The 25,497-nt window shown below is 47.1% G+C and overlaps 1 protein-coding gene across 1 annotated transcript; it reads left to right on the forward strand.

The window, feature by feature from the left end:
* Positions 1-17,752: 17,752 nt before the first annotated feature.
* On the forward strand, positions 17,753-22,596 carry TRIL (TLR4 interactor with leucine rich repeats). The gene has a single exon (XM_081164245.1). It carries the CDS (start codon positions 18,900-18,902, stop codon positions 21,186-21,188), a length of 2,289 nt encoding a protein of 762 aa, XP_081020371.1. The 5' UTR covers positions 17,753-18,899; the 3' UTR covers positions 21,189-22,596.
* Positions 22,597-25,497: the final 2,901 nt, after the last annotated feature.

Raw genomic sequence — 25,497 nt, forward strand, 5'->3', positions numbered from 1 at the left:
GGAGCATGTTTGGCTTCCAAAAAGAGTTCGCAAACACTTCCAGGTTTGCAGTGCTTGGGTTCCAAGTTGTTTGAGTACCAAGGCGTTTGAGAACCAAGGTACCACTGTACCATGGAACGGGGCTGAACTGCTGATGTTCCCCTGGCATGAGGTACATGGCTGGGCCTCTGTTCAACTGTCCATGTGTTAGAAGGGATATCTGAAGTGAAGACTTCAGATGTAAGTACGTAGCTTCTTCACTACAGATACCCATTTTAACACATGGCCTTCTCAGCCAGCACCATGCTGGCCTCACTTTTGAGTAACTGATATGTAAAGGGGGCTTTATTCTCTGACTTGGGGCTTCCCCTCATTGCTTTAACTCTACTGCAAAACAACGGACAGATGTATAAATGGAACTTTCTTTTACTGGACACACAGAAGTAGAACAAAAATAGGAACCCATAAAGGAACTGGAAGTAGGAAGAAGTAGAAGGACAAAGGAGATATTTATTAATCTGATGTGTTTTGAACCCTACTGTTCATTCTTCGGGGAAATTTGGGAAAATAAATACTTGACATTTATATGTCCTGCCTCTCTTCTGAGTTTTCCCAAAGAAGGACCAGAAGAGTCTGAAATGCGTTAGATTAATAAATCTCTCTCTTGTCTACTGTTTTGCTTCTGTGTAAGTGAACCTCCCCACCTAGCAGTTCGAAAGCATGTCAAAGTGCAAGTAGATAAATAGGTACCGCTTTGGCGGGAAGGTAAGCGGCATTTCCGTGTGCTGCTCTGGTTCGCCAGAAGCGGTTTAGTCATGCTGGCCACATGACCCAGAAACTGTATGCCAGCTCCCTTGGCCAATAAAGCGAGATGAGCGCCGCAACCCCAGAGTTGGCCATGACTGGACCTAATGGTCAGGGGTCCCTTTACCTTTACTTTAAGTGAAATTATTTAAAATAAAACAAATCTCCCCCACAAAAAATCCTTACACCCCACCCCTTTCCAGTTTTTCCTATTGTTTTGCTCTCATCTGTAGACTCCTGAACATCAAAAATAATCCACTTAATGATATTGTTGTACACACCACACTTCTCTAAGCAGAAGTTCCAGGAGCACGATACTTACCTGGGCTCTGTTCATACGCCCTTTTGTAACATTTGAGTTTATTCACAAAGAGTTTGTATGTAGGTGAACTGAGCTCCAGATGTTTTGAACTACAACTCCCACCAGCCCCAGCCCTCATTGGGGTTGATGGGAGTTGTAGTCCAAAGCATTTGGAGGCCTCCAGGTTGGAGAAAGCCGGTTTCTCCAAAACACAGTCCAATCCACTGTCTCACATCTGATCTCACAGAGAAAGACAGCCCACAAAAGGCTAGGAACCTGTCTCTTCCTCACTATCTTACTCAACAATTATCTGTCTTTGGTTCCCTTTTGCAGAACATTATCCTTGGCTGGGGTGGACAGGGGATTCCAAATCTATAATTCTCAATTATAGAAGAGATTTTAAATTACTGTGACCAAAAGCCTCCAGGGCCTATTCAGAAGCCTGTTTTGAGCCGAAAGCTTATTTCCAATGCTTCAGAAAACGAAAATAACAAAAGGCTGCAAATAGGAATAGCAAGCTTGCAGAGTTTAATTTTCTGGATGCATGATGTATGCACGCTCTGACAATTTGGTCCTTTCTCATGTGTATTTTCATGATTCAGTGGTTGTTATCTCAAATGTTTTTGACAAAAAAAAGGAGAGGAAATGCATCTCCATCAGCGCTTGCTCATCAAATTGCAAGCGTTTTCAAAGAAATGAGCCTTGCCTTGGAACCTGACAGCTTACTGGTACTTCTACTGAACTGCTGAGATCACCAAGCCCTCTTTATGGCTCCCAAACAAACATCTGGGGGAGCTGGAGGACTTTTCTGGTTAGTTGCAATACCAGCCTTAATAATAATAATAATAATAATAATAATAATAATAATAATAATAATAAATTTTATTTATATCCCGCCCTCCCCAGCCGAAGCCGGGCTCAGGGCGGCTAACAACAATCAAATAATCAGACAGTAAAATAGTTACACAATCTAAAAATATTTCATTATAAAATATTTTATAATATTTCATTATAAAAATTAATTAAATCAAATTGAAGGCAACCAATTAAGCAAAACTGTTACATATGCATATGGACGTATCCATTTGCTTAAATTGGGCTGGAGGACAAGGTCTGTGCCATGCCCTAGATTGGTGGAACCAACGTCAAAACAGTGGACACTTTGCAGGTACCTGCAACAGATCAGGTGCTGCTGCTTCCCCCCAATGCTGCTAGGGATGAGCCTGCTGGACGAAAGGGCCCCTAGGCTGGCATTTGGCTGGAGCTGCCCTGACAACGCAGTACCAGCCTTGGCTCTGGACTTGCTTTCCTTAGAAAGGCACTGGATTATCACAGTCCAGTCGAAGCAAAATACAAACGAGAACTGCACCCTATCGAAAAACAAAAGCACATTTGGGAAAAAGTATATGCATCTATAAGGGACGCGGGTGGCGCTGTGGGTTAAACCACAGAGTCTAGGGCTTGCCGATCAGAAGGTCGACGGTTCGAATCCCCGCGACAGGGTGAGCTCCCGTTGCTCAGTCCCAGCTCCTGCCAACCTAGCAGTTCGAAAGCACGTCAAAGTGCAAGTAGATAAATAGGTACCGCTCTGGCGGGGAGGTAAATGGCGTTTCCGTGCGCTGCTCTGGTTCGCCGGAAGCGGCTTAGTCATGCTGGCCACATGACCCGGAAGCTGTACATCGGCTCCCTCGGTCAATAAAACGAGATGAGCGCTGCAACTCCAGAGTCAGTCACGACTGCACTTAATGGTTAGGGGTCCTTTTATATGCATCTTGAGAGGTAAAGCTCTTATCACCCCAAGATTATTCGCTTTCAGTCCCAGTGCCTTTTGCATTATATTTATTTAAACAGTATGTACATACTGCTTAACTGCAGTCATCTCTATGTGGTTTAAAAGAAATGCAATACAGAAATGTTAAAAATATTTAAAACTATAAAACCAGGCTTCAATTAAAATAGCTGATGGATTATTATTTTTTAAGTAATAATAATAATAATTTATACCACGCCCATCTGCCTGGGTTTCCAGCAGAATGATGATGATAATAATGTGATAAAACATCAAACATTAAAAACTTCCCTAAACAGGGAAGTAGGTGCTGAAAGTTGAACAGAGAACGGGTCTGTCTGACCTCAACTAGAAGGGAATTCCATAAACTTGGGCCTGCAATACTGAATACACAATTCCTGGTGAATGTGAATACATTGTCCCTCTATGTATTCAAACCTTAGGGGACTACGAACAGTGACTCACCCCAAGACCTCAGTGATCGGATAGGGATACAAGGGATTAGGTGGTCCTTGAGTTATCCTGGACCCTAGTTACTAAGGACTCTGTAAATCAATACATTAGAATATTGGTGCATTAGAATTTAAATTCTAAAAGAAAGGGAGCATTCCTGAAATGGTTTCTTAGTTCATTGTGGAAAACTGAATCTCTCTCTTGAAGGGCATATACATGGGATGTTGGAATTCCTGTATTTTATTGAATCTAAGAAGATTGGTTTATATAGGACATATTTGCCGAAACAAATCACTAACATTTCCATGTTTCCACATCTTACCAGATATAAACTTGTTTCTGTGAAACGCAGTGGTGGAAGTCCAGCTTGGAATCGCTGTGCATGAGGATGTCAAATAATATTAAATTCACCAAAGTCTAGCTTATGCTGGATACTAGTGAGTTCACAGGACATACCGTTTTGATAAATACATTACACTTAACAAGACAAAAGCTCTTGGTTGTGTCTTGGGGATAGAATGTCAAAGTTCACTTCTTTAATTTCCTGTACTCTCTCTCTCTCTTTTTTAGAACTTCCACTTGAGGATTTGGGAAAGATGATATGTGCACATCCTGAATAACTAGCATGAAACATTAAAAGAATGAAAGTAAATTTTCTAATCTGGACCTTTGTCTATGTCTTCTGAAGCCTCTCAACAGATTTTGCTTTTAAAAGAGGGAACCTTATCTTATTCTACATGTCAGAATTTTCACTATTTGGCATTATTTTATCTCCCCACAAAAAGAGAATTGATGGATGACTTAGCATATCAGTTTATACAGTGTCTTGTCCTGCCCTCCATTTGTGTACTTTTTATGGTGTAAAATACTCATATATCCTTGTTTCCATGCTTTCTTCCTGTTTGCCATTTATTTTTAGATTTAGCTGCAGTTTGATGAGAGAGGAAAGGATGGAGAGTTCCAGACCTTCTGAGCTCCTAAAACAACAGCATTAAGAAACAGACACTGCAACCTAGAAGGGGAGACCCAGAAGTATCTCCTTGGTTGATAGGTTAAAAGCCACGAAGATGTCCTGGAAAACCAATAGGGTTGCACATCCCTAGTATCTCCTCCAGCAAAGTAAAAAAAATTCCTTCCAGTAGCACCTTAAAGACCAACTAAGTTAGTTCTTGGTATGAGCTTTCGTGTGCATGCACACTTCTTCAGATACACTGAAACAGAAGTTGCCAGATCCTTCTATATAGTGAGAAGGTGGGGAGGGGTGTTACTCAGAAGGGTGGTGGGAATGGGAGATAGGCAGATAGCTGAGAGAGCCTTGGTCTTTCCATGGTTTTAAGTTTGGTAATGAGTTGTAATTCAGCAGCTTCTCTTTCCAGTCTATTTCTGAAATTCCTTTGTAGTAAAACAGCTACTTTGAGATCTTGTATAGAATGTCCTGGGAGATTGAAGTGTTCTCCTACTGGTTTCTCTGTTTTGTGATTCTTGATGTCAGATTTATGTCCGTTTATTCTTTGGCGTAAGGTTTGGCCTTCATGGGAATAAACGGACATAAATCTGACATCAAGAATCACAAAACAGAGAAACCAGTAGGAGAACACTTCAATCTCCCAGGACATTCTATACAAGATCTCAAAGTAGCTGGAAAGAGAAGCTTCTGAATTACAACTCATTACCAAACTTAAAACCATGGAAAGACCTGGGCTGAACAAAGACATTGGATTCTTATCTCACTATACATGACTAAACCATTTCTCACCTTCTCACCCCTTGCCTTTTCCTGTAAGACCTATTACAGTCGTTAAGAGTCGTCAACAGGCTCTCTCAGCTATCTGCCTATCTCCCATTCCCACCACCCTTCTGAGTAACACCCCTCCCCACCTTCTCACTATATAGAAGGATCTGGCAACTTCTGTTTCAGTGTATCTGAAGAAGTGTGCATGCACACGAAAGCTCATACCAAGAACTAACTTAGTTGGTCTTTAAGGTGCTACTGGAAGGAATTTTTTTTATTTTGACTATGGCAGACCAACACGGCTACCTATCTACTCCAGCAAAGGTCATTCTCCCTGGTGACCAAAGCAATTTTGGTCCTAAAACAGCTAGAATAGGGTTACCAGACATCTACAGTTCCCGGTGACAGTCCCCAGATTTGCAGATCTGTCCCCGGACAAATTCCGTCCCCGGAATATCCCCAGATTTGCAAATCAGTGCCCGGGAAATGTGGCAGCGGCAGCCTCAGCAGCCCGGAGCCAGCCTGTTAGCGCAGTTGGCTCTGGCTGGATTCAGGAGCTGCTTGCTGCTCACTGTTGTGGCGCCCGCCATTTTTCCTGCGCCACGGCAGCGAGCAGCTTCTGAAGCAAGCCAGAGGCAACTGCACTACCAGGCTGGCCCCTCCTGGGCAATGCCCACCCGCTTGTGACTCCTGAGCCTCCCCTGATCTGTCAAAACAAAGGGGGAAGGGGGAAGGAGATCGGGCGTCACGGGCGGGTGACATGCCGTTGCCCAGTTTTTTTTAAAAAAATCCTGCATTTATGTTTCACAGGGTGCAAAAGAAGGGCTTTGCACCTTTATACAATATGCATGTGTGCTTGGGCCCAGGGTCTTTTGCCTCACCATCCCCACTACTGACTCCCTGTCAGTGGCGTAGCGTGGGTTGTCAGCACCTGGGGCAAGGCAAGTAATTTGCGCCCCCTAACCCGTGGATTTGCGCCCCCTAACCCGTGGATTTGCGCCCCCTAACCCTAACCCCCAGATGTTGTACCCGGTGCGGCCGGCCCCCCCTGCACCCCCCACGCTACGCCACTGCTCCCTGTTGCTACTCGGCTTCCACAAAAAAAAGTGTGTCCCCAGATTAATTGAAAAAAATCTGGTAACCATAAGCTAGAAGCCAGATTGAAATGGGTCTAGAGATGATATATTTCCTCCAGAGATGATATATTTCCTCCAGGATGTCTGGAATTCGCAACTACTACCCACTTCAGCACCCTGCCCATGAAGGGTATATTAACAAGTCACAAAAGGCAGTTAGCTGGAAAAGTCATCTGGGTCCAGAGAAGGGTTTTTAAGAAGCATAGAACCCCTGCAATGCAAGAAAATGCGGCTGTCCCATATGGGGATCAAACCTGCAACCTTGGCGTTATCAGCACCACACTCTAACCAACTGAGCTATCCAGTCTTACTGCTGCCCCTGTCAAGGCAACCACAACCCCCCATCTCTCATGAAGACATTCACTACCTCCAGAGCCTCATTGATTGTCCATAGTTATCCAAGATGGGCAATGGGATGCCTATACCATTGGTAGGTAAACACCTCTAGAAGCACAGCTTGTGAAATTTACTCAGGCAAATGAAACTATAAAATAGGAGGGAGAGAATGAGAGAGAGAGAGAATGTCATTTTGGAAAGGACAATTTCTTTCCTTTGCTACACTATAGTGTAGGCACTGAAAAGGTAACACAAAAGCACTGATGCAAAGCTCCCAGACAGAAGAAAAAGAAGAGTTTGGATTTGATACCCCACTTTATCGCTACCCAAAGGAGTCTCATAGCTGCTAACATTCTCCTTTCCCTTCCTCCCTCACAACAAACACTCTGTGAGGTGAGTGGGGCTGAGAGACGTCAGAAAAGAGTGAGACTAGCCCAAGGTCACCCAGCAGCTGCATGTGGAAGAGCGGAGACGCGAACCCGGTTCGCCAGATTACGAGTCCACTGCTCTTAACCACGACACCACACTGGCTCATAGAGATGGTGTCACCAGCGCAAAACCACTGTGCTCGATTTGCTGCCCAAGTGAGACCTCAAAATGTTCTTAAGATGCTAAGTATTGGTGTGAAGCAACTATATATTTTGAAGCCAGAGTAAGTTTCCTTCAGAATCATACCTGGCTTTCTTGCCCATCCCAAGCCATTGTTCCACTGGTATGGGGAGGATCTGAAGTCAGCAATGGAGACCACTGGATCCCCTGCCCAAGTCAACATGGGTGTTTTTTTAAAAAAAACCTGCTAGATTTACTGCTGTGAAATTTCTTGCACTCCTTTACTAATCTCCTGAGTAGTCAGCCCAGCCAGTCTGTTCTTTCTATAGGAGCAGTGAGCTGGGAGAGAGCAGTAATCCCCCAGAGAACTGATAAATTTGGCAGTCCACAAAAATTTAACCATTAAAGTTTTCACTTGGCTCGCTCTTCCCTTGGCGTTGTACATGGAATGTCAAGGAGCCTTTCTGGAACGAGAAGCGGGTAAGTGGGAGCTAAATTATCTGGGCCACTGTGTTCTGTTCTTTTGCAATGCTTGTGTTTTATGTCCAGGTGGCTTGGTAACTGCGAAGCGTTATTTCTGAAGAAATCCCCTCAAGCTGTGATTTGAGGCTTTGGCGTTGACATGACAACCTGAAAAGCAAGCAAGTCGCTCAACAATGAAAAGTACAGTGTGGAATAACGCTGAGGGGAGGGCAACAAGGCTATGAGAAAAAGGACGAGACAACATAAATTTGGGCAAACCTGAACAATAAACCTGTACTGAAGATGTTGTGCGAACAACCCCGCAAAAGGGCGAACAATCTACATATAATAGTAGTCAAAGTATCAGGTGTCTGGTAACCATCCCAAGGGATGAAAAGATTGTGTTACTTACTCTCTGGGCAAATCTCCAGTATTGCTGTGTGCCAACAAAAAAGTTAAGTATTCTTAGCGAAAGAACACTTCAGTTGCTGAAAACTGGAGGCAGAAGTGTAGAACGAACTTCACTTTTAGAGTTACAGGAATACCTAGGAAAGACTAATTATTGCCAAAGGTGAGGAAATATTCTTATTATTATTTTCTATTTTAATTCCAGTCTCCCTGAAACCTCAAGGTTAATTACAACATTAAAACAAAACAAAAACCCAAAGTCTAATGTTTCAGTCCAGAGAACTCTTGCCGGCAAAGGAACATATAAATATACCCACCACTTTCTAGAACATCCCCATTTAAGCAAAGGGAGGACCCTAATCTGTAGGAGCTTTGCTTGAGAAGTTGGTGAGGGTGTGTGTGTGAATCTATAAAAGAACAACATGAGCACAATGAAGTCATGGTCTGCAATATTTCACTGAACATTAGCAGGCTTAGGTGTTCAAGAAAGGCTATGCTGGTAGAATCACAGGAAACACAAGAACCTGCATTTTCCCAAGTCAAACCAATGTTCCATCTATGTTCCACCATGGGTACCCAATGCGGTGCTCTCTAGATTTGCTGGACAACTGTTCCCATCATCCTGGACCCATGCTGTTGTTTTTGTCTGTTACTATGTTACGGTTTTGCTTTGCTTTGCTTTTATATTGTTAAACCACCCTTTGATTCCAGGATGAAAGGCACCATAGAAATTTAATAAATAATAATTATAATTATAATGCTGTCAGGGGCTGAAGGGAGTTGGAGTCCAGCAAAATATGGAGGCATCTCTGGGCTATACTGACAGGTGATAGCTCTCTAGAGTTTGGCCATCTCTATGGATAGTCTACAGGGAGGAGGCTTGTACATACAAAGTATGTGCTCTACCACTGATATATGTTCTCTCCTCATAATTCGTTGTCCCCGAGAGGGGGCAATGACAATAAAGATATTATTATTATTATTATTATTATTATTATTATTATTATTATTAGCACATCAGACAACTTCGACTTGCCCAGAAGTGCAAGTCAGTGTCTCATAGCATCTACCAGCCTGGCCTGACTCCCTAAACAACACAGCAAGATCGTGGCAGTAATTAAGGGCCTTTGTTGCTCTAATGTAGGGTGGAGATGAGATAATACGTTCTTTATGTCAGGTGCAATGACTTCTCCGTGAATCTCCCTCTCACACCAAACAAAATTCCAAAGGTAATTCCATAGGGGCCAGAAAAGGAAAAGATCTAGAGGAAAAGTAGGAACCTCAACTGTTTTTAAAAGCAGCATATGGCTTTGAGGCAGGACCGGCCCAAGACATTTGGGCACCTGAGGCAGAGCCCAATATGATGACACACACACCAGAGAAGAAGGGGTGAGGGAAGATCTACATCGGGAACAAGGGGGAGGAAGAAAGAGTGATATTGGTCGCCCGGTTGGACCTTGCCACCTGAGACGGTCACCTCACCTTGCCTCATGGGTGGGCCAGACCTGCCCTGAGGCCATTCAGGAACACTCGGCAATGAGCTGCCATAAGTGTACAACTCTTCTCTTCAAGCATTTATTGCGTATTTATTTGTCACAGTTGAATCCCACCCTGTCCCCAAGGAGCTCATGGTAATGCACATGGAGTTGCCACGCTAGTTTGTTTGCAAGGATGAGGTAAGTTGGAATGAGCAGGGAATGTAAGATGAAGTTCCCACATCCCTCAGGACTGGGCTGAACAACGGCAATGCAGCCTAATACTTTGGCAAAACAATAATAGTGTTGTCATGTTTTAATAAAACGCCAAAAGCATAGGGCCCCTTATAAACAAGATGATGGCCTGCATCTGAATGCAAGCGAAGAAACCCTTCTTGCAGAGTGTTTTAATATTCTACCTGTACATTGCCAGCTCTGTGAAATCAATATTCATGAGCAATTGTGATCTTTGTGATAAAATCTTTGACTTTTTACCTCAGCCTTTAAAGTGTTTTGAAAGGATTCACAGAGATAATAGCACAGGGTCACTAGAGGTTCCTGAAATCATTGTTCCAGATCTTATGGAATTATATAGAGACAGTCACACTGAATATTATTTTGACAGATCAAAATTACATGAAACTGTTCTTCTTAATTTATATAGGTTTTTAAATGAATGAATGAATGAGTTTAAGCATTGTTCATTCAAGCCCAGACCATACACGCTAACCCATTTGTAACACAAAAATCCTAAAGTAAGCCATAGCTGAGGCAGGGATTGTGAGGGCAGAGAGGATTTAAAAAACGAAAAGAAACCAAGTCAAAGACCCTAGTGCAAGTGAAAAAGTATGCAATCCAAGACAAGTTAGGTCAAATCCAGTCCTACCAGAAGAAATACACCAAACTATATTTTTTAAAGTCATGGTAAGGATGGTAAACTGCATGAAGAGGTGCTGGAATTAGGTTATGAGGCCTGGAGCAGGGGGAAAGAGAATAAGGACTTGGAAGCAGTTAGGCTGAGCAAGGCTGAGTTTACACATCTAAACCATGAACAGCAATTGTTATGAAGCATTACTGACACATGGCAGTGATGTGTGGTGTCTTTCCAATGGTGGCTGCCCCAGGGCCAGGACTGACTCACTCCTTCCCCATATGCCAAACACTAGAATTTGCTTCAGAAATGATGATCTAACTACATGGCTGCATATGGATGTTGGGGGAATAAATTATATTGTTCAGACCTCTTGGCCCTGAATGATCTTTCAGTCAGAGTCAAGTCTCCTGTATTGCATTAGCAGATTCCACAGCCGTTTCCATTGCTTTGTTTGTGTGTCGTATCGTTACCAATGTAACAATAACATGCTTTGTATTTAAATCCACGAACGCATACTTTCTGCGGCATGCATCAGTAATGTACATCCCATACGATCTTTACAACCACAATGTTGCATTGGCTCTGCATGCATAATGCTCAAACTAGCCGGAGACTAGGAACAATGGAAGCACTCTGTTATGAGAATTATAAGGTCTAAGATATAAAATAAATGTTCATAAATGTACCTGGCAAACACATACACAAGTATATAAACCATGTGTCTGAAATAGTACAGGAGAACAATCCTGAAGCCATTTTGACTCCCAAATTGACCTCAAATATTTCTCTGCAGGGAGGAAGGAAATGGGAAAAGCTTTCTAATTGTCTTTGGACTGTTGGGGCTTACACCTCCCTTTTCTAATACAGTCTGGCAAGTATCTGTTAAGCTGAGCACACTATCAAAATGTGTAAGAGATTCAGGAACTAAGTATTCACCATCTCAAAGGCATGGCCAGACTGCCCAGAAAATGCAATCAATGACCATTATCAGGTACCCTGGCAAACAGGATTTCTGCTGTAGACTGCCTCCTCTGCTGTTGACTACCTCCTTCTGTGATGTATGCATGATGTTTCAGGGGGTGGTCTTGGGCTACAGAGTGGGCAATTTCAAAAGTCTTCACAAGAGCTTGCACACCAATGTTCTGGGTTCCTCCTCCCTCCTGCTTGGGGGTGTGAGCACCCTGTTGCAACAATTTAATAAAGATCAGGCTTACTAGCTGCTTTGCTTCTCAATATTCTCTGGTTGACCTCTGTTATTTTTCTCCTACCAATAGAGAAACCTACATAAGGACTCTATACGGGCTCTTGGGTACCCCATAAGGGAATAGGAGCAGTTTTCTCTTATAACAACTCAGTCATCACATAACCCTGAAAGTGAAGTGAAGAGTCCAGAAATGTGATCCATTCTTTCTGTAAAGGACTCTAAACACACTGGAGGAAATCCGGAACTGCTAATCAATCATCACCACCATAGCTAAAGTAGTTTTAAAACAAAATGAACACCTAAAGCAGAGACCTTTGTTATCCAGCTGGAACAGCTTGTCAAAACAAAAATTCTCTTTTCAGAAAGTCCAGATAATGGGTGCCTATCGTATCTCACTGCTAAACAGAACGACGGAAAGATTTGCTTCAAGAGAGGGTACTATCTGGTGGCAGTCTGCTCCTCACAAGCAATCTGGCCACCATGTTCTGCACCTACAGGACTGAACCCAGGGGCAGCCCCACATAGAGCACCTTGCAGTAATCCAGCTGTGAAGTTGCATGGACAACTGTGTTTGAGCTATCCCAATCCAGGAATGAGTGTAGCTGTGTTACCAGCCAAAGCTGACAAAAGGCACTCCTAGTGCAATAGAGGGACGTGGATGGCGCTGTGGATTAAACCACAGAGCCTAGGGCTTGACGATCAGAAGGTCGGCAGTTTGAATCCCCGCAACGGGGTGAGCTCCCATTGCTCGGTCCCTGCTCCTGCCAACCTAGCAGTTCGAAAGCATGTCAAAGTGCAAGTAGATAAATAGGTACCACTCCGGCGGGAAGGTAAACGGCGTTTCCATGCGCTGCTCTGGTTCGCCAGAAGCAGCTTAGTTATGCTGGCCACATGACCTGGAAGCTGTACGCCGGCTCCCTCGGCCAATAAAGCGAGATGAGCGCCGCAACCCCAGAGTTGGTCACGACTGGACCTAATGGTCAGGAGTCCCTTTACCTTTATCTTTAGTCCAATAGAACTGGGAGTAAAAGCTATTGAGATGATGTACAAAGCTATCAGATCATGCATTTGATAACACAGTGGTACCTCGGTTCTCGGACGTCTCCCCTGACAAAACGTTTTGGAACCCAAATGCCGAAAACCCGGAAGTAAATGCTTCCGTTTTCGAACGCGCTTCAGAAGTCGAACAGCTTCCGCTGCTTGTTTTTCAATTTTCTCAATTGAATTTGCAGACAACCCTTTGTGCCTCGGTTTTTGAATGTTTTGGAACTCAAACCCTCTTCCTGAATGGATTACGTTCGAGAACTGAGTTACCACTGTACTATTTATGGCTTATACAGCACTGTTCAACGTTCCTGATGTGTCTAACAGAGTTTCATAGATAGTAGATCCCTGTCTCCAGAGCACTTACATATCTATGCAGAAGTAAGTTTCACCTTCCTCCCAGCTAAGTAGAGATAGACCAGGGGTGGCCAACTCCCAAGAGACTGCGATCTACTCACAGAGTTAAAAACTGGCAGTGAACTACCCTCTTTTTTGGGATTGAGTTTTTCTGCAAAGCAATAATGTTGAGGGGAGAGAAAGTTGTTGAGCTTCTTTGGGGGGGAGCAAGTGCTCTAACACAGATGTCCAGTGATCTACCAGTAGATCATGATCTACCTATTGGATGTGCCCGATATAGAATATGTGTTTAAGCCAGCCTTTCTCAACCTGTGGGTCCCCAGATGTTGTTGAACTACAATTCCCATCACTCCTAGCTAGCAAGGCCAGAGCTCAGGGATGATGGGAGTTGTAGTCCAACAACGTCTGGGGACCCACAGGTTGAGAACCACTGAGAGACTTGTGAGAAAGGATTTGAAGGAACAGAGAGAGAGATGCTTGGCTGGTTGACTGAAGCTCCCACCAAAGTGTATCAATTGTTGCATCAAATGCTTGTGTGACAAGTTACTGTATTGCACTGATAAAAACAACGCAGTCTTCAGGAGTGAAGAAAGTTGAAAACACCAGCACCCCATTTCCAAATGTGCTTAGAAATCTCATTCATTGTCCTGTAACTCACCACCACCTTATGAGTGGTGATACTGTACCCTTCAAGACACAGGAGTAGTGGATTGATGCCCATTTAAAATGATTTTTAAATGCTCTATTTCAGTTATCATGGATGCAAGCAACCTTATATGGGCTTTCAGGCTGTTTGGAATCAATTGCAATGCTTATGGAAAGAAGCATGTAATAGCATTTTATACATTAGGGCCTCAGCACTGCAGTAATAAACGGCATCTAATTCGCCCTGCCTAAAAGTTTGAAGCCATGTACATGATTTGCACTGTAGCCATTTATGGGTATATAGGCTCTACAGAGAGTATACATTTATCTCAACTCCAGTGTTTGGTTCCCAGAGAAAGGAAATGCCTTATACTATAAAAAGCCCATTAGCAGCTGGGTTATTGGCTAGTTTGGCCAGAGAAGAGGATTGCACTGTTAAAAGTAAAAAAGCAAAGTTAATATGCAAACACTTACCATTCAGTTTAAGTAGCAAATAGGAGCCAAATGCCCTGGGTGGCAGAGATCACTGGGGAACAGGACTCGGAAGACTGAAATAATTATTCAGTTATTATCTTGATCAAATGTCAGCACAACTAACAATTCCCATGCAACAATCTGACTACTCCAGTGCAGCTAAAACTGGTGATGTTTTGTTCAGACTCTTTCCCCCCGGATTGCATCCCCAATTGAATTCAAAGCTGTAGATCAGGGTGGGGAGATCTGTGCTCCTCCTGGTTTTGTTGGACATCAACTCCCATTAGACCCAGCCACCATGACCAATGGTCAGAAATTATGAGGATTGCAGTCCAGCATCTGGAGAGAAATAGGTTCCTTAGCCTTCCTGCAGATTATTTTGAAAATCTAGCAATGTAATACTATGGATAGTTAAGGGCCATACTTTGGTCCAATCACCCTGACCTATCAAGGGGAATCCACGGGCAGCTGCAGTGCTTGGAACTGATGGGAAGGCACATCTGGAAGTGTATTTGCAGCCATATTGTGGTTTTAATTTGGACCCCATTGGACTGGTTGGATACATTTAGTGTAGGGATGGGAAGTCGCAGACCCCTCCAGATATTGCTCAATGACAATGCCCACCATCTCTAACCACTGAACATGCTGATTAGGACTGGCGAGAGTTGGAGTCCAGAAACATCTGAAGTGCCACAGGTTCCCCATTTCTGATTTGGATACAGCAGGGAATGACCCTTTCATACCAATATGTGTGCTATTAGCAGTAGAGCAGAGCCACTTACAGCCCCTTATCTCATTGGACTTGATGGGAGTTACTTCTGAGTAAAGTAAAGGGAGCCCTGACCATTAGGTCCAGTCGTGGCCAACTCTGGGGTTGTGGCGCTCATCTCGCTTTATTGGCCAAGGGAGCCGGCGTACAGCTTCCGGGTCATGTGACCAGCATGACTAAGCCGCTTCTGGCGAACCAGAGCAGCGCACGGAAACACCGTTTACCTTCCCACCGGAGCGGTACCTATTTATCTACTTGCACTTTGACGTGCTTTCGAACTGCTAGGTTGTCAGAAGCAGGGACCGAACAACAGGAGCTCACCCCATCGCGGGGATTCAAACCGCCAACCTTCTGATCGGCAAGCCCTAGGCTCTGTGGTTTAACCCACAGCGCCACCTGCGTCCCACTACTTCTGAATAGTCATGACTTAAAGCAAAAAAACTATAAATGCGTGCCTTATACATTTTTAGTCAGGCATTTACTGCTTAAAAGCTCTTTCCAACTGGCAGAGTAAGTTTTTGTAGTTGAGTATTCCCAAAGGAAAAGGTACAGATAGTTATTAAACATGTGGCTGCATCTCCCTGCTTGAGCAGGGAGTGTGTGGAATATTTGCTGTGAGTCTGGAAAACACACTTTCTTCCTGAAGAAGAGCTGAAGGTCTCGAGTGACATTCCATTCTTAAACGAAAGCAAATGATCCCATCAGAAAATACCTTATCTGCAATGCTATTCAACCAACATGAATTACAGATGGCACACAGATTGCTTCCACAAGTAAGCCATAAATCTGGGGAAAGGGTGTGTGCATGTGTGTCTATGTTTGGCAGCAAAATGTTCAAATTAGGCATTGGTGCTGAACATCGCTCTCCTTAACAGCAAATAAAGTTTTGCAGCTTAATTGCATGCTTACTCAGATGCGAGTCCAGTTGTGCTCAATGGGGCTTACTCCCCAGTAAGTGTGTTCTGGATTTTCACTCGAGTTTTCGTCTTTGAACGCCGGACACATTGTACACATTAAGTTGTTAGACATGTTTGTATTTTTGTATTAGAGCTTTTTATAGAATCTGAGTGGACATCAAACCCCAAAGCTCTCCCAAAACAGTCACAGATGTTATGCAGATGATTTTAATGCCGGTTTTAGTTTTGTAAGCCACCCTGGGAATGTTTTGAGACTGAAGCGTGGGGTATAAATTCATAAAATAACAAGAACAGCACAACAGCAGCACAGTACACATCTTATATGTGTGAGAGCGGCAGTCATTTGTTAAATGATTAGTAAATGTGTTCTGGTGTAACTGAACACAGTTTTTTAGTGAATGGAAGTGAAGTTGAGAAAGAGCCAACTACCGATAAAATGGGGTACTCGGAATGAGTGCATGTGAGAGAGATGGGGGTAGGAGGGAGATGAACTGAAGAGCTGTTGAGGCAAATAGGTCACAAACAATCACATATGTTGATTCAGAAAATAAATCTCCGCTGATTTCAACGGGATTTAATCCCCCAGAGATTTCAGCTTTAGAAAGGAAGTTGTCAAGTCCAGGACCAATCCATTTGGCTGGGCTGGAAGCTCAGGGTTGTTTTTTTGGGGGGGGGGGATGTTTGGCTTTTCAGATGTTGGTGAGCTACAACTCCCAACACCTCCAGCAGGCATAGCCAAGGGACCTGTAGTTCAGAAACATCTGGACGGGGCAATGTTCCCGGGCACCTGCACTTGATGGAAGATTTAAAGTCTCTTCCCATCCCCATATGCCTGATCTGTCAAAGTTCAATGAATCACATTGCTATTAGCAGGGAACTCACCTGGCAGACGAAGGTGGACTGAGCCAAGGCCCATGTGGTATGCAGGTTGCCCACCCTGTCCCAAATGCATCACAGCTGGGAATAAATGGGATATATAATGGGATGCTAGCAGACTTCATTCTTCCACTCCTTGTGCATATGGCAAGAGAGTATATTCTAATCCCTGCACCCTTGCCTTCTCCTTTTTATCTGTTTTCACCCCAGGTTTCCTGTTAAACGTTTGGCCAGACATTAAGGTGGGAAATTAGCAGCAGCGATGTAATATACATGGGAATGATAGGTATTGTTTTCGCGCTGTCTTTCCCAGATTGATATTCAAGATGTTCGGGACGTTTTCCTCCTGTCTTCTCTTGCATGCTGCAATTTCCCAGAAAAATCTAGCGATGGCTGCATAAATGCTATCCTGGCCAATGTAGTTTGTTACCGGGTTGCTACAAGTTGTAACTTTGTGAGGGGTGAACTACAACACCCAGAATTCTTTGAGGAAAAGAATGCGCTTTGAGGGTGCTTTAAAAGTATAGTGTTCAGCTTTATTAGTTACAAAATATAGCCTAGCACAAATTTGTTATTAGAAGGCGACATCATCTAACAATTTACAGTGACAGGCTGTTGCACTGACACCAGGAGAACTGCTATTTGTAAGACACCCATGTGAACCAAGATTCAGGAACTATGATGAATACTTCAGTTGAGCTGAGCTCTCTGGGCTCCATTGTCACCCTCCAATTCCTTGAACCATCTTTACTTTATACAAGCATTGCATCCATGGGCTTTGAAGATGCTCGAACTCAGGATGAAAGGGACAAACATGCTATGAGGAAGTGTGTCATGTGGTCAATGGATAAACCATTTATTTTGTTTGGAGAAATGGGATTCACAAGCTCTTGGGTGCACTGTTTGGTATCCAGATCATTACATTACAGCTAAGTTTGGGTAATTAGAGATCCTCTGTGAGGTGGGTTAGGCTGATTCCAGGGCCAGCCCTACCATTAGGAAGACAGGAGGCAACTGCCTCAGGAGGCAGATACTAGGCAGCTGCCTGGCTTTTGCTCCCGAGCATCTCCAGTAGCTGTGTGTGCCTTGCTTGCTGGTCTCAGGTGTACTGGAGGATGCCAACGCAGGCCCTGTATTGAAGAAAAACTCATCTGCCGATCCTTGCAGATGAAAGTGGAGGTGGGGATGCCTCATCCTGATCTGACATCCTATACCCAGGGGAGGGGGAGCCTATAGCCCTCCATGTGATCTGGGACTACATCTCCCTCATCCTTCTCCATTGGTCACGCCAGCTGGCTCTGATGGGAGCTGTAGCGCACCCTCATGTGGAGGGCTCATCATACTGGCTCAGCAAAGCGATCCCTTTTGCTCCAGATATACTGTGGCGGCTGCAAATCCCAGCAAGCCCTCTCCTCTTTTCACATAAGACCCGTTTCGTTTTACCTTCCAGCCAGAGAGGTGCTGCGGCGGGTGGAGGGCAGCAGCAAGGCGATTCAGCCGTCGGTGTCAATAGGCCCTAATCTGCGGTAAACCGTGACTATTGCTCTTGGCAGGCCGCTGCTCCGAGCAGAGAAGGGGCGAGCGGGAGGGACTTGGCTGGCAAGCTGCGCAAATTGAAACCATCCAGCGCTTTATCTGCAGCCCACGTGCTCCGATCTCGCTTCCCCTCCTGCCCAGACGGCCAAGTTTCTCCTGCCGAGTCGTCCCCCCCCCCACTTTGCACCCCCTCCTCCTGCTGCTGCTGCTTGGCTGCTCCTCGGCAACCCCCCTTCCCTTCTGCATGCACACACTGACTCCGGCGCGCTGCCCTGGTCCGACGGCCTCCCTCCTTCTGTCCTTTCGGCTGCAGCAGCCTCCCCCCCCTCCTCCTCCCCTCCTTGCAGCCGCTCTTCCCGCGCGTCCCCGAGGGCCAAGGGTGGGAAGTGCGAGTTTCCGCTCCTCCGCTTGTCTGTCCCCGGCCGCCTCCGCCTGCAAGTCCACAGAGCAGCCCAGGCAGCGGCAGCGGCAGGAAGCTCGCCGGGAGACGCAGCGCCGCCGACGGCTCTCCCCCGCCTAACCCTGCGAGGCGGCGGCGGCTGCAGGGAACTGGCGAGCGCCGTCTCCAGTGGCGGGAAGCCGTCGGTTGACTTGGCGACGGGGGTCTCTCCGTCCCCTCCTCGGCAGCGGGTTCGAGAGGCGCGCCTCCGACGCCAGAGGAGGAGCCCGGCCGGCAGCCGCCGCGCAAGAGAGAGAAAGCGGGAGCGAGGAGAGGGTGGGATGCCGGAGAGACGCCGAGGGATCGGGGGAAGCTGCCGCTCGCCGCCCGCCCTCGCGGGATGGAGCCGCCGCGCCCGCGCCGTCTGATGCCGCTCCTCCTCCTCTGCTGCTCCTTGGCTCTGCTGCCTCCCGCCGCGCAGCCCGTGTGCCCGGAGCCATGCGACTGCCAGCAGCAGCAGCACGTCCTGTGCACCAACCGAGGGCTGCGGGCCGTGCCCAAAGCCGTCGAGCCGCAGGACATCCTCACCTACAGCCTGGGCGGCAACTTCATCGCCAACATCTCCGCTTTCGACTTCCACCGCCTGGCGGCGCTGCAGCGCCTCGACTTGCAGTACAACCGCATCCGCGCGCTCCACCCGAAGGCCTTCGAGCGCCTGGCGCGCCTGGAGGAGCTCTACCTGGGGAACAACCTCCTGACGGCCCTGGCGCCCGGCACCCTGCGCCCCCTGGCCAAGCTGCGCATCCTCTACGCCAACGCCAACGAGATTAGCTCCCTGAGCGCCGCTTCCTTCGCCGGGCTGGGCAGCCTGGTCAAGCTGCGGCTGGACGGCAACGCCTTGGGCTCGCTGGGGGACGCCACCTTCTCGGGGATGTCCAACCTGCTCTATCTGCACCTGGAAGCCAACCGCATCCGCTGGCTGAGCCGCAACGCCTTTGCCGGCCTGGGGAAGCTGCGTTTCCTCGACCTGTCAGGGAACCAGCAGAGCCTGCTGCGCCACCCCGACATCTTCCGGCCGATGCGTTTGCTCAGCACCCTCCTCCTCTCGGGCAACAGCCTGCAGCAGCTGGGGAAAGGGCTCTTCCAGCACCTGCCCAACTTGGCCAAGCTGTCCTTGAGCGGCAACCGCCTGGCTTGGTTGGCGCCGGAAGCCTTTGCCGGCCTGGGGGCCCTCAAGGAGCTGCGCTTGGATGGGAACGTTCTGAGCCAGCTGCCTGCGCCGCTGCTGCAGCCGCTGCACAGCCTGGAGGTGCTGGACCTGAGCCACAATGCCCTGGCCGCTCTCCCGCCGGGTGCCTTCGCTCAGCTGCACAAGCTGCGGGAGCTCAGCTTGCAGGACAACGCCTTGACTACGGTGCCCGGTGACCTCTTTGCCTCCAGCCCCGCGCTCTACCGCTTGGAGCTGGATGGAAATCCCTGGAGCTGCGACTGCCGCCTGCGAGGCCTGAAGCACTGGCTGGGCTCCTGGCATGCGCAGGGCCGGCTCCTCACGGTGTTTGTGCAGTGCCGGCAGCCGAGGGCCCTGGCTGGGAAATACCTCGATTACCTGGAGGACTCCCAGCTCTCGGCGGCTCTCAATGGCTCCTCTTGCCCCAACGTGATGGCCTCCTCTCCTGCCCCGCTTGCTAGGGGCAACAGCAGCTCGGGCCTGGGCCTAGTGCAGGAGAAGGTCGGCTCCTTGCCCTCTGCCTCGACCATGCAGCTGCTGGGCTCTCAGAAGATCTTGGCGTCTGGAAGAGAGAGCTGGGCAGCTGAGACTGGCCCCACAACCTCAACGCCCGGCTTGCACCTCAACACCAGGCCACCTTCCCTACCTGGAGCTGCTTGGCCCAGGCGGGCAGGCAAATACCACTCAGTCTCGTCCGGCATCCCTCCGTTGGTCACCGACCCCTGCGATTTCAACAAGCTGTTCCTCTACAACCTGTCGGTGGAGGCGGTCGGCTCTGGCACAGTGACGGTGCGCTGGGGGGTCCGCCCGCACCGCAGCCCCCGCCTGCTTGGCCCTGTGCGCTTCAGAGTCCTCTTCGACCGCTTCGGGGCTGCCACCAAGTTCCAGCGGTTTGTTTACCTCCCCGAGTGGAGCGAGCCTGTGGCCACCCTGCAGGAGCTGCGCCCCGACACCCCTTACCTGGTCTGCGTGGAGGGCGTGATCGGGGGCCGCGTCTGCCCGGTGGCGCCGAGGGACCATTGTGCAGGGCTGGTCACCCTGCCCGAAGAAGGTGCGGGCGCTTCCGCCGCCGTGGCGGGCAGATCCCCAAACCTGGACCACCAACTCCTCACCCTGGTGCTGCTGGCGGTCAATGCGTTGTTGCTCTTCCTGGCCCTGGCGGCCTGGGCTTCCCGCCTGGTGCGGAAGAAGGTGCTGGGCTGCCGGCGGCGGAAGGCAGCGTCGCCCGTGCACGTCCGGCAGATGTATTCGACCCGCCGGCCCCTGCGCTCCATGGGGACGGGCGTCTCTGCCGACTTTTCCGGCTTCCAGTCCCACCGCCCGCCCCGAAGTGCGGTCTGTGCCTTGAGCGAAGCCGACCTCATTGAGTTCCCGTGCGAGCGCTTCATCGACAGTGGCGCCGGAGGGAACAGCAGCGCCCGGCGTGGAGAGGATCACCTGCTGCAGAGGTTTGCAGACTAGAGGCGCGGACGGAACGAAAGCTGCGGCTTACGTCGCCGCCCTGTTATGCCGGAATCAAGTGCCCAGCGTTGAGATTTGGCAAGGTCTGCTGGGAATGGCAGCCTTTGGTTGGGTGTACTTAGGCCTTCGGCTGTGCAAAAATGGCAGCTCATCAGACGAATGTTGGATGGTTGTAGGATAGGGTATGCTGGAAAAACAGTAGCAGCAAAGGGGTTCCCCGTTTCTCATTTGGGGACCAACCCTAGTTAAAGCGGGATTCTACCACTGTTCTCTTGAAATTACCACTATCCTTTACTGTAGCTGAAGGGGCACTGGTTCCTCTTCATGGGCAACTATCTACTTGGTGATGTGGGTTATGGTTGTCCAATCATCAGTTTCCACACTGAGATGGTCTGTTGTTGTTTTCTAAATAACTATTCTGTAATCGTCCCTAACCTGTGGATATAATTCTTTAGCTAATCCTAATTACTGTTGGCCAAGAAATGAACAGAGATACTAGGAATGAAAAAGAAGATGGAGAATGTAACCCTAGACAAGTGTTCAGAGCTCAGGTGGATTGTGTGCCTTATTGTTGCTCCATTTTTGCACCATTTTACCTGCCAGGTACATCACTTAATGCAAATCCAGGTCTCCTCTTTATAGGACTAGGGTCCTGTTACTTCCTCATATGAACTGTCTTACATATGAGAACTCCACATACAGCTTAAATCCCCCCTTGCCCACTAGAATGGTTAAACCAAATGCTTGTCCAGTGTGGCATGTGGCCAGCCAGTGTGGCATGAACGCAACAGTCGTATTCTGCTTGCCTGCTCAAATTAGTATTTAGAACGGGGTTTCCTAAACTTGGGTCTCCAGCTGTTTTTGGAGTACAACTCCCATCATCCCTCACTAGCAGGACCAGTGGTCAGGGATGATGGGAATTGTAGTCCAAGGCAACTCAAGTTTGGGAAACTCTTGATTTAGAGGCATGCTATCTCTCCAAACTCTATAGCCATCAATAGCCTTACTTTTCATTGAATTTGTTTAATCCCTGGTTTTTGCTGGCGGCCATCTGTACATCTTGTGGCGGGGAGTTCCATAGTTTATTCACTGCTCGAAGAAGAGCTTGCTTTTGTCTGTCCTCATCTCACACCCTTCAGCTTTGTTGAATGATCCCATGTTCTCACGTTAATGACAAGGAGGAAAGCTTCCTACCTGCTTTCTCCATGTGGTGGATACTTTTTATTTACCTCTGCCATATCCCACCTCAACTTTTCTCCAAAGGTTGAAGCATTTGTAACCTTCCCTTACGGAGGAGTTGCGCCAGCTCCGTTTATACCACCTAAATGTACGGAGCCTACGCATGGTGCTTCTGCCACCGCTGGGTATATGCTGGCACTGCCATGCACTTGTTGCCAGGGAAATGTCTAACCCAGGGGTCTGCAACCTTTAAGACAAAAAGAGCCACTTGGACCTGTTTCCGAAGAGAGAAAAAACAGGGAGCCGCAAAACCATTGCGACATTTAAAACAAATATAACACTGCATATATTGTTTCTTACCTTAATGTCCGATCTGACAGCGGGCGGGAAGGTGACGTCGGGACGGTGCGTGACTAACGCACGCACCGCCCCCATGCGACGTCACAGCCAGTACAGCGCCCGCCACAGTGGGGAGTGTTGGGGCGCACAATGCGCCTCCTCCCCTCGCTAGTATCCTCCCCGGAGCCACGGCAAATGTGTAAAAGAGCCACATGCGGCTCTGGAGCTGCGGGTTGCAGACCCCTGGTCTAACCCATCCCTAAGTCCATACAGTGCCTGATTTGCAGACCGTTTGAATCAATGACGTTTCAGACACTGACTTCCTTGATCTTTGCACCAGCCTTTATTGAAAACGAGCCAGGCTTGCTTCTTTTTTGAGTAATGTGAAGGCGGATTGCTGCTATGACATGGGGACTGTTGTTCATAGGTGTCCAAACTTGAACCCTAGACTTTTAACTCTAGTCAACTTTTTGAGCCCTAGTCTTTGACTCAGACCCTCTCCCCCCACAAGAGGTGCCTTGGAAAAAAACCTTAACATGCAAGTAATTAGAAGAAACTAGAACAGTGCTTCTTTAAAAAAAACAACAACTGGCCAGAGCCTTTTTTTAATTAGCTCAAATCAACGTGAGCTGATTTAATGTGTGTTTATATATAAAGTATGCAAACATGTTGGTTTTGCAAGGCTAAATTGCCGATACCACTAGGGGAAAACTAACCCGAGTTTGTTATGATTTGTTTAGAATGGGTTATTTTTACAATGGTCTTGAATAAATACTTTTTGGTACTTCTACAGCTTAGCATGTTTTTCTTGTACAATCTGCTGTGACTATTGCTACGGAGTGAAATGCTGAGATTTGTAATGAAGAGTGGATCTGAAGGAATCTGATTGGTAAACAGGTAACATGGGTGAATGAATGTTTGACCTCTGAAAAATAACACTTGACATAGTTCAGACATCTGAAACTGTACTATACAGTGGTGCCCCGCAAGACGAATGCCTCGCAAGACGGAAAACTCGCTAGACGAAAGAGTTTTCCGTTTTGGAGGTGCTTCGCAAAACGAATTTCCTATGGGCTTGCTTCGCAAGACGACAATGTCTTGCGAGTTCCTGCGGGTTTCCCCCCCCCTTTCCCCCCTTTTTCTAAGCCGCTAATAGCGCTAATCCGCTAATCCGTCAATGGGCTTGCTTCACAAGACGAAAAAACCGCTAGACGAAGAGAATCACAGAACGGATTCTTTTCGTCTTGCGAGGCACCACTGTACCAGTTTTCAACTTTCATTTTTAAGGGAAAAAAGAAAGAAATTCAGGCAGTTCAATGGGTCATTGAACTGCCTGCTTTGCTCTTCAGCATTTTCCTCCCTAATGTGACTCTCACTAGAAGTTTTATTCAGTTGGACAACTTTTCATTAGCACTAACAAAAATAATGGCGGCAAGCTTTGGAGTTCTCCAGGACTCCTCATTAGGCAAACGAAGGGGTAGAGGAAAGGGGTGGGCCTGACTCAAGGTACAAAAATTAGCCTGGGTGTTGTAGCCATGAGATCAGCTTGTAGCCTCAGTTGTAAGATGGAGACTGCAGACAGAATAAATCCTTCTCATGTGCTACAGGTATCAGGTTACACACCTAGAATTCTGGGGTAAAGAAACAATGCTTGCTCCCAAATTATGAGAAATTAAAGTTAGGACATTTCAGGTTATAGATCCCTCCCCCACCTCTGCTAATCTATAAGCTATTTTTAAAAATTATATATAAATATTGTCTTCAATGTTGCCTGATAATAAAGTTATGATGACAAGTCAGACTTTAAATTTTTCAGAAACGAGGAGTTGCCATTGCTTTTTTTAAAAAAAATCCTCATCTTGCTCTCTTCTGTGTAACAACTTGCCTGTTGAAGAGTTTGGAAGAAATCAGAAGTTTGCTGCAATTTTGTGATACACTGGTACCTTGGGTTAAGAACTTAATTCGTTCCGGAGGTCCGTTCTTAACCTGAAACTGTTCTTAACCTGAAGTACCACTTTAGCTAATGGGGCCTCCTGCTGCTGCCACGCTACTGCTGCATGATTTTCGTTCTCATCCTGAGGCAAAGTAATTAACCCGAGGTACTATTTCTGGGTTGGCGGAGTCTGTAACCTGAAGCGTCTGTAACCTGAAGCATATGTAACCCGAGGTACCAGTGTATTTTGGTTGGTCCTAATAAAGTTATTAGGGGATGTGGGCGGCGCTGTGGTCTAATCACAGAGCCTCTTGGGCTTGCCAATTAGAACGTCGGCGGTTCAAATCCCCGCGACGGGGTGAGCTCCCGTTGCTCGGTCCCTGCTCCTGCCAACCTAGCAGTTCAAAAGCACATCAAAGTGCATGTAGATAAATAGGTACCACTCCGTCAGGAAGGTAAACGGTGTTTCCGTGCGCCGCTCTGGTGTGCCAGAAGCGGCTTAGTCATGCTGGCCACATGACCCGGAAGCTGTACGCTGGCTCCCTTGGCCAATAAAGCGAGATGAGTGCCGCAACCCCAGAGTCGGCTGCGACTGGACCTAACGGTCAGGGGTCCCTTTACCTTAATAAAGTTATTACCCAACTGTGGCTTTTGGAAGGTGGTTCCCCCCCTCTATGGAATAACACCTTTGCTTTTGACAAATTTTATACATATTTTCACATAAAATCTCTATATTATGTCTGTGTTTCTCAGTGATTTTAGAAATTTCTCAGCTGGTTGAGCTGCGATGCCTACAAATGGTAGTTCTCAATTTGGGTCATAAACCACTGAGAAGTTATCTTTGTGCAGAAGTAAATG

Source organism: Podarcis bocagei (assembly GCF_964188305.1).
Source record: "Podarcis bocagei genome assembly, chromosome: 12".
Lineage (NCBI taxonomy): Eukaryota > Metazoa > Chordata > Lepidosauria > Squamata > Lacertidae > Podarcis > Podarcis bocagei.

What these genes read in the sequence shown, in the direction of transcription:
- TRIL (XM_081164245.1), top strand. Translation starts at nt 18,900, where the DNA reads ATGGAGCCGCCGCGCCCGCGCCGTCTGATGCCGCTCCTCCTCCTCTGC.